The 16,731-nt window shown below is 34.6% G+C and overlaps 1 protein-coding gene across 2 annotated transcripts in view; it reads left to right on the top strand.

The window, feature by feature from the left end:
- The window catches only part of Pgant2 (polypeptide N-acetylgalactosaminyltransferase 2), a 310,217-nt gene that overhangs the window by 50,761 nt on the left and 242,725 nt on the right, over window positions 1-16,731 (top strand). For both annotated transcript variants that reach the window (XM_073969497.1, XM_073969496.1), the window contains exon 2: window positions 1,156-1,589. In XM_073969497.1, coding sequence (XP_073825598.1) covers window positions 1,503-1,589 — 87 coding nt within the window. In that variant the 5' untranslated portion in view covers window positions 1,156-1,502. The remainder of the gene's footprint in view (window positions 1-1,155; window positions 1,590-16,731) is intronic.

Genomic DNA, 16,731 nt, shown 5'->3' with positions numbered 1-16,731 from the left:
CACCCTTTCTTTCACAAAGAGTCAATAGAAGCACCCTTTCTTTCAGAAAGAGTCAATAGAAGCACCCTTTCTTTCAGAAAGAGTCAATAGAAGCACCCTTTCTTTCACAAAGAGTCAATAGAAGCACCCTTTCTTTTAGAAAGGGTCAAAAGAAGCACCCTTTATTTCAGAAAGAGTCAATAGAAGCACCATTTCTTTCAGAAAGAAAGAAAGAGTCAATAGAAGCACCCTTTCTTTTAGAAAGGGTCAAAAGAAGCAGCCTTTCTTTCAGAAAGAGTCAATAGAAGCACCCTTTCTTTCAGAAAGAATCAATAGAAGCACCCTTTCTTTCAGGAAGAGTCAATAGAAGCACCCTTTCTTCAGGAAGAGTCAATAGAAGCACCCTCTCTTTCAGAAGGAGTAAATAGTAGCACTCTTTCTTTCAGAAAGAGTCAATAGAAGCACCTTTTCCTTCAGAAAGAGTCAATAGAAGCACCCTTTCTTTCAGAAAGAGTCAATAGAAGCACACCTTCTTTCAGAAAGAGTCAATAGAAGGACCGTTTCTTTCAGAAAGAGTCAATAGAAGCACCCTTCCTTTCAGAAAGAGTCAATAGAAGCACCCTGTCTTTCAGAAAGAGTCAATAGAAGCACCCTTTCTTTCAGAAAGAGTCAATAGAAGCACATTTTCTTTCAGAAAGAGTCAATAGAAGCACCCTTTCTTTCAGAAAGAGTCAATAGAAGCACCCTTTCTTTTAGAAAGAGTCAATAGAAGCACCCTTTCTTTCAGAAAGAGTCAATAAAAGCACCCTTTCTTTCAGAAAGTGTCAATCAAAATTTTGAATTCATTTTATGCGTGAGGTTTCGAAGAGGTTTTTTAAGATTAGACAAAATCTTACATATAAGGTGATTAATTAAAAAACCTTATATGCAAGATTTTGTCTAATCTTAAAAAAAACCTCTTCGAAATATGATACAGGGGTATGAGGTTGCAATAAAGTCATCATCCGAATATGAATATAACTCGTTTCACTTAAGCAGAGTCGACTGTAGGACGATAAGAAATTATCTCCTATTGAATTGTGAAGTAGTTAAATAAATATTTTTGAGATTAAGAAAATTATAAAAATAATCAAACAATTATTTAATTTCCCTTCTTTTGGTTTTATTTATTTTTAGATTTAGTCCAATAAAATTTTTCAAAAAACCAAATGCAAAGTGGAACCATTCAACAAAAAATAACTGCCAACATATTTTAAATATTCCCACAAAAAAAGACGAACAGCAAAAAGCAATCTTTAAGATTAAATGTTACGCGGATAACAACAGTGTCGCAGATTTATTAACTTTGTTGTCCGCACTCCATCATCAAGATCCAACTAGTTAGAGAGTGAGGGAGCAGCAGCATTAATATTTAAGCCACCGGAACTAAGCATTTCTTGTTATTTTTCGTATCATCACCATAAACATTATCAGCAGGAGTTGAAGCTGCAGCAGCATCACCAACACACAGACACACAGTCACAATGCGCCGTAATGTTAAATTGATTGTCTTTGTCAGCGTCATCTGGATGTTTGTCCTGGTTTATTATTTTCAAACCAACACTGAAAAGGTAAGTTTGAAAGAATTTTTATTTCTTATTAATACCTTTGTGCCTTGTTAATGTTACATCCATCATCGCCACTCATCATCGTCAGGTTCTGAGCCGGGTGTATGTGTTCTTGGTGATGATGACGATTAAAATTATTTATGTTTTTAAATTTATTTATGAATATGTCATTTATTTGTTATGGTTTTCTTTATTGTCGTTGTTGGTTTCAGGACACAGATGGTGCCTTGAATTTTAAAATCATAAATTTTCGTTCGACCATAAATTTGTTTTTAATTGTTGGTTTTCTGCGAGTAAGAAAAATGTTATTTATTTGAAAGTTTTGCCTATTTAGGGCGAAGATCCTTTTAATATTAATTTTAATAAATTTCTCGTTGGAGTTGAGTTCGATATGATCGAAGATTTTTTACAAATGAAAAAGGAAAGTCGAAGATTCGAACACCCAAGTGATGGGACTGGTTTCGCTGTTAGTTACGCAGCTCATCAGACATATCGACTGTGAGAGTGGCTTCTCTGTCATCGAACTTTTCATTTCTCAAATCCAAGTTGCTTTTTAACGGCGATGAGCTTCGTTCTCATTTAACCTGTATGGCTTCCACGACAAACGCTTTTAGTGCAGCCTTCGGAAGTTATGAGTTTGTCTCTAAAGGCTAATACGTCGTGGATTCAGCCTGATTCAAGCTGATTTTTATTTATTTGAATATTATTAGGGCGAAGATAATTTTAATATTAATTTTGATTTTAAGGTCTGATTTTTAAAGTTTGAAGAAAAGTTTCGTAACCCCAGGGGCAGCCAATTTTGTGAATAAGCCATGAGCTGTGCAAACCATTAATGCGTTTCCGGTTGCTTTTGTATAGGTTAGGTGACACATTTAATAATCTTTCAAAAAAAAAGTGTTAGTCCTTATTTCTCCCCCATAATCATCCCAAATGATTCAAAGAAAATTTGTATATTTACATAAAATGATATCCCTTCCCTAGAGCTCTTCGTTCAAGTTTTCCACGAAAACTTTTTCAACACCGAACCGAAGACAAATAACCTCAAAAATATAATTCTTTCTTTGTTTTGTGTGGCTTACGGCTAACCTTCGGCATTAAGTCATTCCATTAGGAGGAATATTTTTCGTAAGAAATCCCATAAAGTTTACTTTTAATATCTCTCTATTAAAAGTGCTCTCCACAATGAAGAAGAAGTTTTATGCAATGCATAAAAAACTTTTAGAGAAGAAAATTTTCCATTTCGATAAATCGCCTGAATCGCACAGGGGGCCAGCAAACAATAGAAAATAAAACTTTGATGCTACTGGTGCTGCTGCTGTGATGATGGTCTAGTTTTAGCCGATGAGGTCCAAAGTTATTTTCATACAAACAAAATCCTTAAAGTATGCTTTATTATATTGCACAACACAAATAACCCAACAAAGTATGCAATGTTTATTCATAATCAATCTTCAATGCTATGGTAATACTGATGATGATGATGATGACGATGCTTGTGCTTCGCATGATGAGCATGACGAAGGCTGGATGCTGTGGTGATGAAGGTAAAAGAAAATTCAATTTGAAAAACAAAATAAATGAAGTGTGGAGAAAGCAAGAGAATTGAAACGAAAGGAAAGAATGACAAATATATACAATGGCCATGGTTAAGTCGAAATAAGAACAAAATTCATTTTGGGGGGAGATATGGGAAATAAATTACAAAAAAGGGAACTTTACCAATGACAGAGAGAGTAAGGAAAAGCTGCATTAACATAAATGACAAATTGGCAGGTCATTATGCTCGGGATAGTGTGGAAGCAAACGAAAAAATAACTTCTTCATTGTTAACCAAAGAAATCATCAATTATTTTGTGAGTAATGAGAGTTATATTGGTATTATTTTTAAGCAGATTTCCTGTTGTTGAGTTTCTTTTCTATTAATCGGTTTGAGGAAGAACAATTGTTGGGATTGAAGTTTGGACGGTTGAGGCTTAAGATTGAAAGGACATATATAGAAATAGTTGTCACAATATCAATGGCACTGTCGACTTATGTTCATATTTGATATTATCCGCTCGTAATATTCGGCAAGTAACATGAGTTCTTTTATGTAAAGCGTGCCATCATATCTGTATTTTGTATAAATCTTTCCTTCAGCTTATTTTGTTTACTCTTATATATTGTGCTTTGAAAGGATCGAAAGGGATTATTTCCTATTTTAATTATTGACTTCTCTCGTGATTACTAATGTCAAAGCATAACCAAATGACAATAACGTCAACCTGAGCATCTGTGAGCATGTCTGATAGGCTCATTAGCTTGCTTCACTTGTAACGTTCTAGGTAATGACGATTCTTCTTGACACGATGATTAGGAGACCCCAATGGTATTGTAACGCATATTACAATGCCAATGTACGGAAATAATCTTTGTACCCATCCACTTCCATTGCGTTACATTGGTATTGGTGGATCTCAATGACGCCTCAAAGCTTGTCAGAGAACGACCAACCTCAATATAAAAGATTAACAAGGATTACTTCAAGTGATGCAGGCTAGGGATCCATTCCTTCACAGCTTGTCACATACAGCTGTGAAAGGCCCGAACGGCTTTAAACAAATTTTAAACTAGTCTGGAGGATAGTTTGCTCTACGACTTCAAACATTATGGCATGGTTGACGCTATCAAATAAGGCACTACCATTTCCTCTCAATTAGTATAAGAGGAAATGGCAGTGCCTTCTGCTGTATTGTGCTACATGCGGTATCTATACCTATGATCGACAGCTGATTACTTACGTCTGATTCGGAGGAGAATTAGAACCGCCAAGCAAACGCATCCGACATCGTAACAAATTCGGAACAAAATACGGAAGCTAAGTTCGATGTCGGATCCGAAATCGTAACGATATCTTAACGAAAGTTGTATGAAGTGGTTGAAATAATTTCGAAGCGAAAAGTCGGACCGAAGTCGAATCGATTTCCAAATGAACTCTGAAGAAAATCCTGGGGAAATTCGTAAGGGAAATTTTTAAAGAATATTTTTCAACCACCCAGAGGCCCTAATGCGTGGATTTTTAAAGAATATTTTTCAACCACCGAGAGTCCCTAATGCGTGGATTTTTAAAGAATATTTTTTCAACCACCCAGAGGCCCTAATGCGTGGATTTTTAAAGAATATTTTTTCAACCACCGAGAGGCCCTAATGCGTGGATTTTTAAAGAATATTTTTTCAACCACCCAGAGGCCCTAATGCGTGGATTTTTAAAGAATATTTTTTCAACCACCCAGAGGCCCTAATGCGTGGATTTTTAAAGAATATTTTTTCAACCACCCAGAGGTCCTAATGCGTGGATTTTTAAAGAATATTTTTTCAACCACCCAGAGGTCCTAATGCGTGGATTTTTAAAGAATATTTTTTCAACCACCCAGAGGTCCTAATGCGTAGATTTTTAAAGAATATTTTTTCAACCCCCCAGAGCCCCTTATGCGTGGATTTTTATAAAATATATTTTGTAAGCCAAGTAAGTAGAGTCATTGGCCAATCACCCCCTGTCTGATTCTAATATTGCAATTGATAAACAAATGTACGATTTGTTTTGTTTTTTTATTATTTGTTATTTTTTATTAACGTAATTATTTTTGGCATCCACGCAAACAAAAATATTTTTCATTTGTTCCAATCCACTTTTATGGTTATTATGCTATTAATTTGCCATTAAATTGTTTATAGATATTTGATGGCAAAAATTGCATTACAATTGTACGACAACATTGTCATTAACAATTAATTGTTTTGGTATTAGAACTCGAACAAAACAAAACAATAAATAATATTGGTATTATTAGTCATGTGGTGACATCTCTGAAGATTGAAATGATGCAAATATTCTGTTAGAAAAACTGTTTAAAGAAGGCAGTTTTTGATGAGGACAAAAAAGAGGGAAGCTTTAAAAGGAAACCTGCGTATCTTTTGGGTGAGCAAAAAGTAAAATGGAGGCTTCCAATTCAAGAGAAGGTGACTAAGAAGAATTTCGAAAAATCCCCAATATCTTTATAGAATCCCACATGTGAGGCTGTATAGTTGATGTAGCAGGTTTATTAAATTGATTATTTCGGTTCAACGAGTTTAGGTTTTCAGTTTTGAATGCATTTACTTTTAGACACCAAAATGACTAATATTCGAATCATCCTATATAATATTACAGCATTAAGCTGTAACTAATCGCTTTTAATTGAAAATGTCAATTAATGTGTCTTCGATGTCTAATTACATGTCCGGCTGCCTGTCTGTTTATACAGGCTAGTGAACAATAAACTATCACTTTTGTGAACGTGGGTTTGTGTGTGTTTTCAGTAGTTTTGTTTTTAATCCAAAGTCTTCGTTTGACATGATGGCCTAAATAAAGTATTTTTTTATTATAACCAACAACAACGATGTCTATACTTAAATGCCGGCAATAACAACAACAGCAGCAGCACCACCACTAGTCACTTGTCTGCATAGTAATGAGCACTTTTAGAATTAATCTGAAATGAAAACAGAGCTGCCATATTAGAGATTTGGGAGCAAACAACTAAGAATAGAGGTCGAATGGATAGAAGGTTCTGTATCACATGGGCACTAAATTGTCTTAAAATGAAGTAAGTCCCGAAAATATAGACTAACTGAGCGCCAAAATGGTCCATAATCAGTAGACATCGGATTTTGCATATTTGCATATTTTTTATTAATAAAGATACGAAAATTCTGATTGGACCAAAATTCGTTTTGAAGAAAACTGAATGCAATGACAGGCTCATATTTTTTATTTTTTTGCATATTTGCATATTTTGCATATGCACAAAATATGCAAAAAATATGCAAAATATGCAAAAAATATGCAAAATATGCAAAAAATATGCAAAATATGCAAAAAATATGCAAAATATGCAAAAAATATGCAAAATATGCAAGTAATTTTTTTGACAAAAATCATCAAATTAAATTTGGAAAGTCATCAGAAAGTGTTCTAAATTAAGTTTATTGCCGTAAAACGTCGATTTCTTAGCAGATTATCATGTTATTAATTATTATTCCGCCACAGCAATAAATCTGGACTAAAAAAATTAGAACATTTCCTATAACCCAGTCTTCTTATTACAACATAAGTTGCTTTCTAATACAATTTTGTTCAAAAACTCAATCAGAAATGTCAAAATGTACGTATTCAAATATGTTGATAGTTTCTGCTCGGCCAAAATTGTATGACAGAATAACAAATGAGCTAGAAATTAAGTCTAAGAAAATATTGAATATTACATAAAATCTTTCATATTTTACTTAAAACATATAACATATAAAAAATATATACGGTGCCATCATGAATATTTCCCTCTGAATTTTCCACACGGAAAATAATTTTAAAAAGTGAAATTCTTTTAAAATAATTTTTTGTTAAAAATTGAAAACTACTTTATTCGCTTCATTAAGGCGTATTCTAGTCGAATCGACAAAAATATTCCTTCTTGGGGCATAAATATGGAAATAAAAATTGTGAAATTGGGGAAAGGAAACAAATTTTGCACGGAATTTTTATTCATGATTACACTGTTAACTATATTTAATACCCTAACCGTATTATGACTTAGTGAATGAGTTTGCAACATGCAAAATGAAACGAAATAGACCCACAGTTCCTTTTGATGATCTGCATAGATTCGCACTTATCCATCTGGCCATGTCTTTTTGAAAACAAAGCACAGGTCACATTTATAGACCAATTCGCATAAAAATTGGGGATTTTTTGGCCCTAGAACGATCCCTATTTTGGTAAGAATCGATTCAGATTTTGATATTGCCCCCATATATACAGTACATTCGCGATAATCCCTACACCACAGGTTTCGGCGGTGTCCGAATTATCAAATTGTTCGGATTAACGAATTGTAAGGAAAATAAATTATTTTATATGATTAAATTACTCGTGGAAGTTATATAATAATAATTTTTTAAATTGTAATTGCTAATACCGAACACTTAAATGAAAGTGCTGTACGTGTAAAAAATAGTGCGATTTTTCTACTCGACAATCTGGACATTTTTATTGGCATTGCCCGTATTTGTTCCAAAAAAAAAGCCAATCAGATTGTGAAAGTAGTGCTAGAAATATGACGTTTTTAAAGTTTACATCAGGATGTAAGTAAACCAAGAGACAGATGTGGAATTTCATCGTTTTGTAAATTAATATTCCTTGAAATCTTTGCCTTTTAGGTGTATAGTTCATTTGGCAGCTTTAATGACAATATTGCGGCGAATATTTTTCTTAATATATTTATTTATATCCTATACAACAAGACTAATGTGTCATGAAAGGTTTGTCCTTGTTCTCGATAATTTTTACTAAATGTTGCTGAAACAATTTTTGTACCAACTTCTCCATTAAACAACTGTCAAAATTCGAAGCATTGGTAATAATTAGTACAAATTATGGAGTACACGGATAGGTATAAATTAAACAATTGTGCATACAAAAGGGTTATGACTTTTCGACTATGTTATCAACATTCCAAATACTTTTCTAGCAGAAATATGTGAGTGGTTTTGCCATTTTAAAGACAATTCCAAGGTTTTTGACTTATTTTACCACTACTACTCTATTCTGTGGTTTTTCTAAGTGATGTCATTTTTCACTAATCATTGGGTGTTCTTCATTTTGCTTATTATTAATCGTGGATGGGTATAACAATAATGCATTACTTTTCGCCGAGGAGTGAACATTTTCCAATTCTGCATTAAGCGGTTGTATGCGTACAATATTGATATTTTAAATTATGTATTTTTAGTCCATTAAACTATGACATCACTATTAAAGCGGCAGTTAGAGCATTTTTCCAAAGAAGCTTTTTGACCACAAAGAACAAAAATTGTCAATTTATGTCTGTATATACTGAATAAAGGACTAAACACTATAAAATATATTCAAATCTAATATGTGATAATTCAAAACGTATACTTCTAAATGGTAAATGTACTTTAATACCAAAAAATTGCACTTTCATCTGAACAAAAATAGCGATGACTAACTCTAGCTCCTTTGTTTTTCTGCTAGACAATTTTGGCCAATTAGAAACTATCACCTTATTTGGACACGTTGATTTTGACATTTCTGATTGAGGTTTTGAATTTTTTTTTTTACTTTTGAAAATGGTAGAACCGACAAAAGTAGTAAAAGTTGTAAAATGCTCCCATATGAATTGTATGGTGTATGAAGTAAAGGAACGATTTTCGAGTAAAAAGTGGTAAAACTTGAAGATTCTTGCAAGTAAAGGAACAGAGCTTACATTTGTATAGGAAGCATCTTATGTTGTAATAGGAATGTTGGGTTATTTGACATTTTCTCACCTTGTGAAAACTGATTTAAGTCTTGTTAGTCCAGATTTATTGCTGTGGCGGAATATCTGGAGAGTCTCAATAACATAATAATCCGCCAAAAACTATGTTAAACGGCAAAAAACTTAATTTAGTACGCTTTTTTGATGATTTTCCAAATTTAATTGGCGATTTTCGTCAAAAAATCACTTGCATATTTAGCATATTTTTTGCATATTTTGCATATTTTTTGCATATATTTTGCATATTTTTTGCATATATTTTGCATATATTTCGCATATTTTTTGCATATTTTTGATATGACCCCAAATATCGAAAAATTTACCCTCAAAACGCCTAGATCCAAAATTTGAGTCCAATCGGATAAGAAATAAAAAACATGCTAAAATCCGATGTCTAATAATCAGCATAACCGCATTGCTTGAGTTCGACAACCAATCAAACTCTTTGCTTTGGATATTAGCATAATATAGTTTTTTATAGTCGTTTGTAACACGGCGAAATATTCGCCGGAGACCCTATAAAGTATGTATTCTTTATCAGTATACAATTCTAAGTCAATATAACCATATCCGAATGTCTGTCTACTGAAATCAAGATACAGTTCGCAATTTTTAAGATAGAGCTGTGAAATTTGTTATAGAAGTCTCTATTACCTATAGGATGTTAGGCATTGCAAATGGGATATATCGGTCCACGTTTTAATGTAGCCTGCTTAGAACGGTACCTCCCGATTTCCGGTATTTTTAAGGTTTAAGCATCATTATTACACCGAAATGGCTGAAATGTTTTGGTTTAGCTTCCAGCTGAAATGTGTTGGTATAGCTCCACGTCCGCATATAGTCCCCATAGAACGGTTACTCCCGATTTTCGGTGTTTTGAAGGTTTTAGCATAATTATCACGCCGAAATGGTTGAAATTTGGTATTTGGTCTTCGTTGGAGGTATACAACTTTCCAGCTGCAATGTGCTGGAATAGCTCCACGTCCTCCTATAGGTCCTATAAAACGGTACCTCCCGATTTTCCGTATTTTGAAGGTTGTGGCCTCTATAAATTTCGACATTTGGTATTTAGTCTTGGTTGGGGGTATACGACTTTTCCCCTGAAAGTTTTCGGTATAGGTCCACGCCTTCATATAGCCCCCATATAACGATGCCTCCCGATTTTCGGCAATTTGAAGGTTGTGGCCTCAATATCCCACCGAAATGGCTGAAATTTAGTATTAAATCTTCTTTCTGGGTATGAAACTTCCCGCCTGAGTTTTGTCATATAGCCCCCATAGAATGGTTCCGCCCGATTTTCGATATTTTGAAGGTTGTGGCCCCAATATCCCACCGAAATTGCTAAAAATTTGCTATTTAGTCTTCGTTGGAGATATATAACTTTCCCCTTGAAATTTGTTGGTATAGGTTCGCGTCTTCATATAGCCCCCATAGAACGGTACCTTCCGCTTTTCGGCAATTTGAAGGTTGTGGCCTCAATAACCCACCGAAATGTCTGAAATTTAGTATTTAGCCTTCGTTGGTGGTACTAAACTTTCCTCCTGCAATTTGTTGGAATATTTCCACATTCTCATAAAGCCCCCATTGAACGGTACCTCCCGATTTTCGGTCTTTTAAAGTTGTGTCCTCAATATCCTACCGAATTGGCTGAAGTTTGGCATTTGGTATAGATCCATGGTTTTGGCCTCAATATCCCACTGAAGTGGCTGAAATTTGGTATTGCGAAAACTTTGTCCAGATTTCATATTTTCCAAAGTGGTAACTCTGAATCGGAATTATTTCTTACGATTGGCCACAACGCTATATCAGCTGCCAGCATGTAATGATGGTGATGATGACGATATCGTTGATGATAATAATGATGATACCCTCTCACTCAAATTGTTGGTTAAATCAACAGTGGTGGTAGTCGTTTTTATTTTCAAACATAACAGCGGCAATCCACTCCCTCACTTTAAATTCTGCTCTAGCTCTAAAGTTTAATGGCCAGCATAAATTTTTATCAGTTGGCCAAGTGAGTATTTAAATATTTTTCAGTAAGCCTCAATGTTTGTACTTTTGTACGTTTGCCGGTTTACTTATGCGGCTTTAATAGCGTTGATTATGTATGAAACTGTTTATGGCCAAAATGAAATTATTTATTCGTTTTTTAACGGTTTAATGTTTTGTTGAGTAGAAATGCTTTGTTGATTATCGCTGTCGTTGTTGTTGTTGCTGCTGCTGCTGTTGGGGTAGTACAGAAGCCAAAACAAATATTATTTTGAATGAGTTTGAAATTCATGGCGATTTGATTGGCCGAAAGATAGCAACGTTCAATTATTGCTACCACTGAAAAGAGAAATGACATGATTTTAAATCACAAATGCCATGACTTTAAATCAAAGAATTCTACCTCATTTTCTTTTCTTCAATAAAGAAAAACAAACTATTTCTTTTCTCTCCATGGAACATGTTTGGAAATTTCAATGGATTTAAAATATTAAGAATATTCTTGCTTGCTAGTGTGCTTGCATTGAGAAGTAGAATGCCCAAGAAATTGGGGCATATTTTAAAATTCCATTGAAGTTTTATCCAGAATTGTGAAATTTCGAACATACGAACCAACGTATGATGTTGTTGAGATGTGAGAGAATTAATAATTAGCTCTAAGTACATTGAACCATATCTCTGGCGTTGGCAGAGAAAAATTTATTTTGTCTATTCTGTAGAAGTTCATTTTTTTGTTTCTACTCTCTTGGCAAGTTGAGGATTTTGAGCATATATTTTAAAGAATATTCCAGAAAAATGAAAATTTGACGCCACTATTTTATGCCAAAAGCCTAAAAATAGTTCGTTCCATATTCCCGGGCCACCCTGGCTACGTCGGTGCCTTGCACTACGACCTATATTGTGAAAGTAGTAAGCAGTTCTATACCCCCAAAGAAGACTAAATTCCACATTTCAGCTATTTCGGTTGACATCTGCTGATAATTCTCTTCCGAAATATTTCATACCTCCATCGAAGACTAAATAGCAAATATCATACATTTTGCTTTAATAATTACGCTGAAACCTTAAAAAAATCGGGAGGAACCTTCGATGGGGTGTATATCAAGACGTGGACCGATATATACGAACGACATGTACCAAATGTCAGCCATTCCGGTTGGACATTCATGCCACAACCTACAAAATACCGAAAATCGGAAGATACCTTCCATGGAGGCTATATGAAAACGTGGATCTATACTGACCCAGAAACCTTCGAAATACCGAAAATCGGGTGGAATCGTTCTATGGGGGCTATATGACAACATGGAGCTATACCGACAAATTTCGGGTGGAAAGTTGTATACACCAAAGAAGACTAAATGTCAAATTTCAGCCATTTCCTTTGTATATTGAGACCACAACCTTCAAAATACCGAAAATCGGTTGGTACCTTTCGATGGAGCCTAAATGAAAACGTGGACCTATGCTAACAATTCTCTTTCGGAATATTTAATACCTCCATCGAAGACTAAATAGCAAATTGTATACATTTCGCTGTGATAATTGCGCCGAAACCTTCAAAATACCGAAAATCGAGGGAGGGACCGTTTTATGGGGGCTATATGAAGACGTGGACCTATACCGACACATTTCATGTGGGAAGACTAAATATCGGCTGGATACTACGGACACAACCTTAAAAAATCAAACCTGGGGCGGTACCGTTCTATGGGGCCTACATCTAAACGTGGACCGATATAAAAGCCCGACATGGGCTTATACCGGCAAATTTCTGCTGGAAAGTTTTATGCTCTCAACGAAGACTAAATACCAAATTTTGATATTGAGGCCACAACCAATAAAATACTGAAAATCGAAAGGTGAAAACGTGGATCTATATTGATATCTCTCTTCTCCCATCGAAGATTAAATAAAAAAATCATCCATTGCGGTTTGATCATGACGCTGAAACCATTTAAACCTTCCGAAGATCGGGAGGGACCGTCCGATGGCGGTTGTGTGAAGACGTGAAACTATATCGACAAGTTTCAGGTGGAAAGTATTATGTCCCCAAAAAAGACTAGATATAGGTTGGATCTAGATGCCACAACCTTCAAAATACCAAAAATCTGGAGGATCCGTTCTAAGGGGGTATATGTATCAAAACGTAGACCGATATACATAATAAGTCCGACATGGGCTTACACCGTCAAGTTTCTGGTGGAAAGTTTTATACAACCAAAGAAAACTAAGTCCATATTTTAGCCATTATGGTTGGATATTGAGACCACAACCTGCAAAATACCGAAAATCGGAAGGTACCTTCCCGTGGGGGCTATATGAAGGCGTGGACATATACCGACAATTCTCAGGTGAAAAGTTAAGTACCCCCAACGAAGGCTAAAAACCAAATTTCAGCTATTTCGGCAGGATATTGAGGTCACAACCTTCAAAATACCGAAAATCGGGAGGTACCATGCTATGGGGGCTATATGAGAACGTGGACCGGTATAAGCTTATAATACTTTCTTGTATGAATTTTCAAAGAGGATGTTGGAGACACTCTGTGAGATTTATCACTTTCTTATCGGATTCTGTCCATCCCAGGGATTGACTATTGTATTGTTGTTGTTTACAGTGTATCTGTCTCCTTTTCCCTGTGCTGTTGGAGGATGTATTTATGGATGTGTAAAGTATTGTGAGGGGATGTGTTGGCTTAGTTGGGATAGATCACTATTTGGGACGGATAATATCCAGAGCTCCGATTTGCTCGATTTTACTCCCGAGTGAAAAATACAGGAAAGTGGGAGTACTCGAAGAGTACGAGTTTTACAAGAAGTTTACTCTCCATTTTTTGTGGCAGCACTCGGGAGTACATCTTGATGAAAAATAAGAGATGCAGTCAAAAAGTTTGAAATTGAGCAAGAGTTCACTCTAAGAGTGAAATCGAAATAATTTTTTTGGGATTTGAGTGTTTGTTTTAGTAGCAACCGGTTTTTGCACACAGCACAGATTGGCGACGGTGATATTCAACATATTTGTTCTTGTTTCGTTTGGATTACACTTACAAATAAAACAACAACAACTAAAAATACTCGGTAAGAGTGGAATCTGCTAAATTTGGAGCGCATTTTACTCCCACTCGAAACCAAGCAAAGCTTATGCGCTCTTCTTCGTAGAATGTCATAGAAGAATAGAGTATACTCGATTTTTTTTTATTTCTATTCGCAGGACTAGTCTTGCTCGAATACGATTTCGGAGCTGTGATATTATCAAAACCAGGGGTGCTCAAAATAGTTGGTGTATTAGTAGTGATAAGACACTCTCCCCATTGCACATTGGTCGCAAATGTGAATTCTTTGGCCAAAAGTAAATTTTTCGACATTCTTCTTTTGACTTTTTTTTCTTCTCAATATGGAAGTAAACACTCCAAAACAACAAAAACAAAGCTTGTTTATTCCAAATTTGCATTTACCGTTTGACGAGAAGGAGTCAAAGTAGAGATTTGTTTACTGTGTTATTAATCGAGTTGAGTGCGCAGTATTTTGTGATAATTTGTGGGTTATAAAATCGCAATAAGTAAAAATGACGAATGTAAATAGATTCATTTTCCAAAAAGAACAGAAGAAAAATTCGGTCTAAGAAAAAAGTTATCAACATATTTCTTGAACACTCTTAAATTCTTACATTTTGTTTTAATGGTAAAATTGTTCTGGACCGTAATAATTTTGATCGCTAGTGGTCGATGTTAGAATAAAATCAAAATTACTTTGATGTGTATACTTTAATAAAAAAATCATTTCAATGTGCGATTCGTTGCGATAAATGAAGCACAATTTTTTCAGGCTACATCAAATTCCGAAATATTTCATATTCGGCTGGTACAAATTTAATTCTAAGAAACACAATTTTGAACCGATTTTCCTGAAAACTTGAAATTTTAATTTTATAGCCCCCATATAAGTGTATCCCCAATTTAAGATAATTTGACAATTTTAGCCATATTTTTAAGCCGATTTAGCTGCAATTTTGCATTTTGATTTCTTAGAAGATATGAACCCTTCGCACCAAAAATTATAAACATAGGTCGAAGTTTTAGTTTAGACCCCATACAATCACTCTGTTTAATACATTTTAACGTTTTTTTTTTTTTTTGGAAATTCAGAATGAAAGTAATTCTGAATTAATATTTATTTATTTATTTATTTATTTATTTATTGAAGATGTTTTCACATACTACAAGATGTAAAAATCTTAAATTAGGTATGTGACATTGTATTGACAATATTCTTAGCGTACACAAAAGTAGTTACATAATTAATTTAATATTTAGTAATTTTCCACAATGATTTATGAATTTACGTAAAGACAAAGAAAGGAAAATAGAATTTTTATCTGCTTTTAAAATAATTGAGAAGAGAGTTTTTGAATGCTATTGCGTTGCCTATGTTTTGAATTGAATGAGGTAGCAAGTTCCAAAGTCGAACTGTATTTATAAAGAAATGCCATTTCGAGAATAAATATGTACATCGAATAGGTGTAAGTAAAATACCTCTCTCTGATCTGCCAAACATTAGTTTGTTATAAAGGTATTCGGGCTCCTTTGTATCAATTATGCGGTGTAGAAAGATTAATGCTCTTATTTTTAGCAAGTTAGGGAAAGATACTCCATATAATGTTTTCGAATATGCTGAGCAACTTTCAAATCTCTTGATTCCGTAGACATATCTGACCACGGCATTATATGCTACTTGTAATAATATAATATAATAATAATATAATAATATATTTTGTGACAGTAATTAAAAGTAAAACTAAATATCAATACAAAAAGGACGTATAAATAGTTTTGGCCAGAAAAAATTGGATTTCAGACCAGTGTGCATTGCTAAGCAATGGCAAATCAGAAATAAAGAGAGATTACGCGTGGTTTGTTTTTAAGCTACCGTAAGGAAGCGAGCACCAATGAACAAAACCTTCGACAGCGGTGACAGAAAGAAAGTGGCCGGTGTGAGTTTCCTCGGCTGGCTGAGTTGTCTGGTTTTGCCAATGGGATGCTTCTGACTCTTTTCGATACTTTTGGAATCACTCATTAGTGCATTGATAGCGTCAGGATTTGTGGAAGGTAGCTTGCTGGCGTAACCACCGAAATGCCTTCTGACACTAATTCTTTGGGTGGCTTAGCCTTATTTATATGATAAAGTGAAGTAATTCGCAGGTAACCAATATATCTACATGGGCATTCCATTATCCATAACCAGTGGATGTCTCTACTAGAACTCAACTATGCTTCCCCGAAGTTGTGGACGATATTCCTGACCTTCGAATTTTTAAGTGTATGTTTCATCCCGATTAGTTATTTGAAAAAAAATCATATTTGGTTTAGGGAACCATTCGAAAAAAGAAATGTTCGAGGACAGCGAAGCCGCTCCACGTCCGATATGTCTGAAGAGATTTTACCGAAGGCGAAACATGCATGTCACATAGTGGCGGGTGTGTGGGTTCGAATCGTCGGCTTTCCCTTTTCACATGCATTATAGATCATAAAGCACGATTAAAAAAAATTAAAAGAACCATAAATCATTTAATGAATAACCTTCAGCTGACAATATTATTAAAAAATATGTCTTCGTTAAGAGAAATAGAGATACTTACAAATTGTGTTTGAATACCACTTCTGAGCCACTCACCCATGCAAACTTCAATGTTTATGCCGCATTTTTGAAATCATCAATATTTTTTTCAAAATTTATTTTAAAACATAAACTGCAGAGCCGACAGACATCTTCATAGCAAGCAGATACAAGCTTAAAATCTCA

The sequence above is a fragment of the Musca autumnalis genome, unplaced genomic scaffold (genome assembly GCF_047663935.1).
Source record: "Musca autumnalis isolate F117 unplaced genomic scaffold, ASM4766393v1 scaffold_2, whole genome shotgun sequence".
In the NCBI taxonomy this organism is placed as follows: Eukaryota; Metazoa; Arthropoda; class Insecta; order Diptera; family Muscidae; genus Musca; species Musca autumnalis.
The sequence above is the reverse complement of the archived record's forward strand: the minus strand, read 5'-3'. Positions and strand labels throughout refer to the sequence as shown.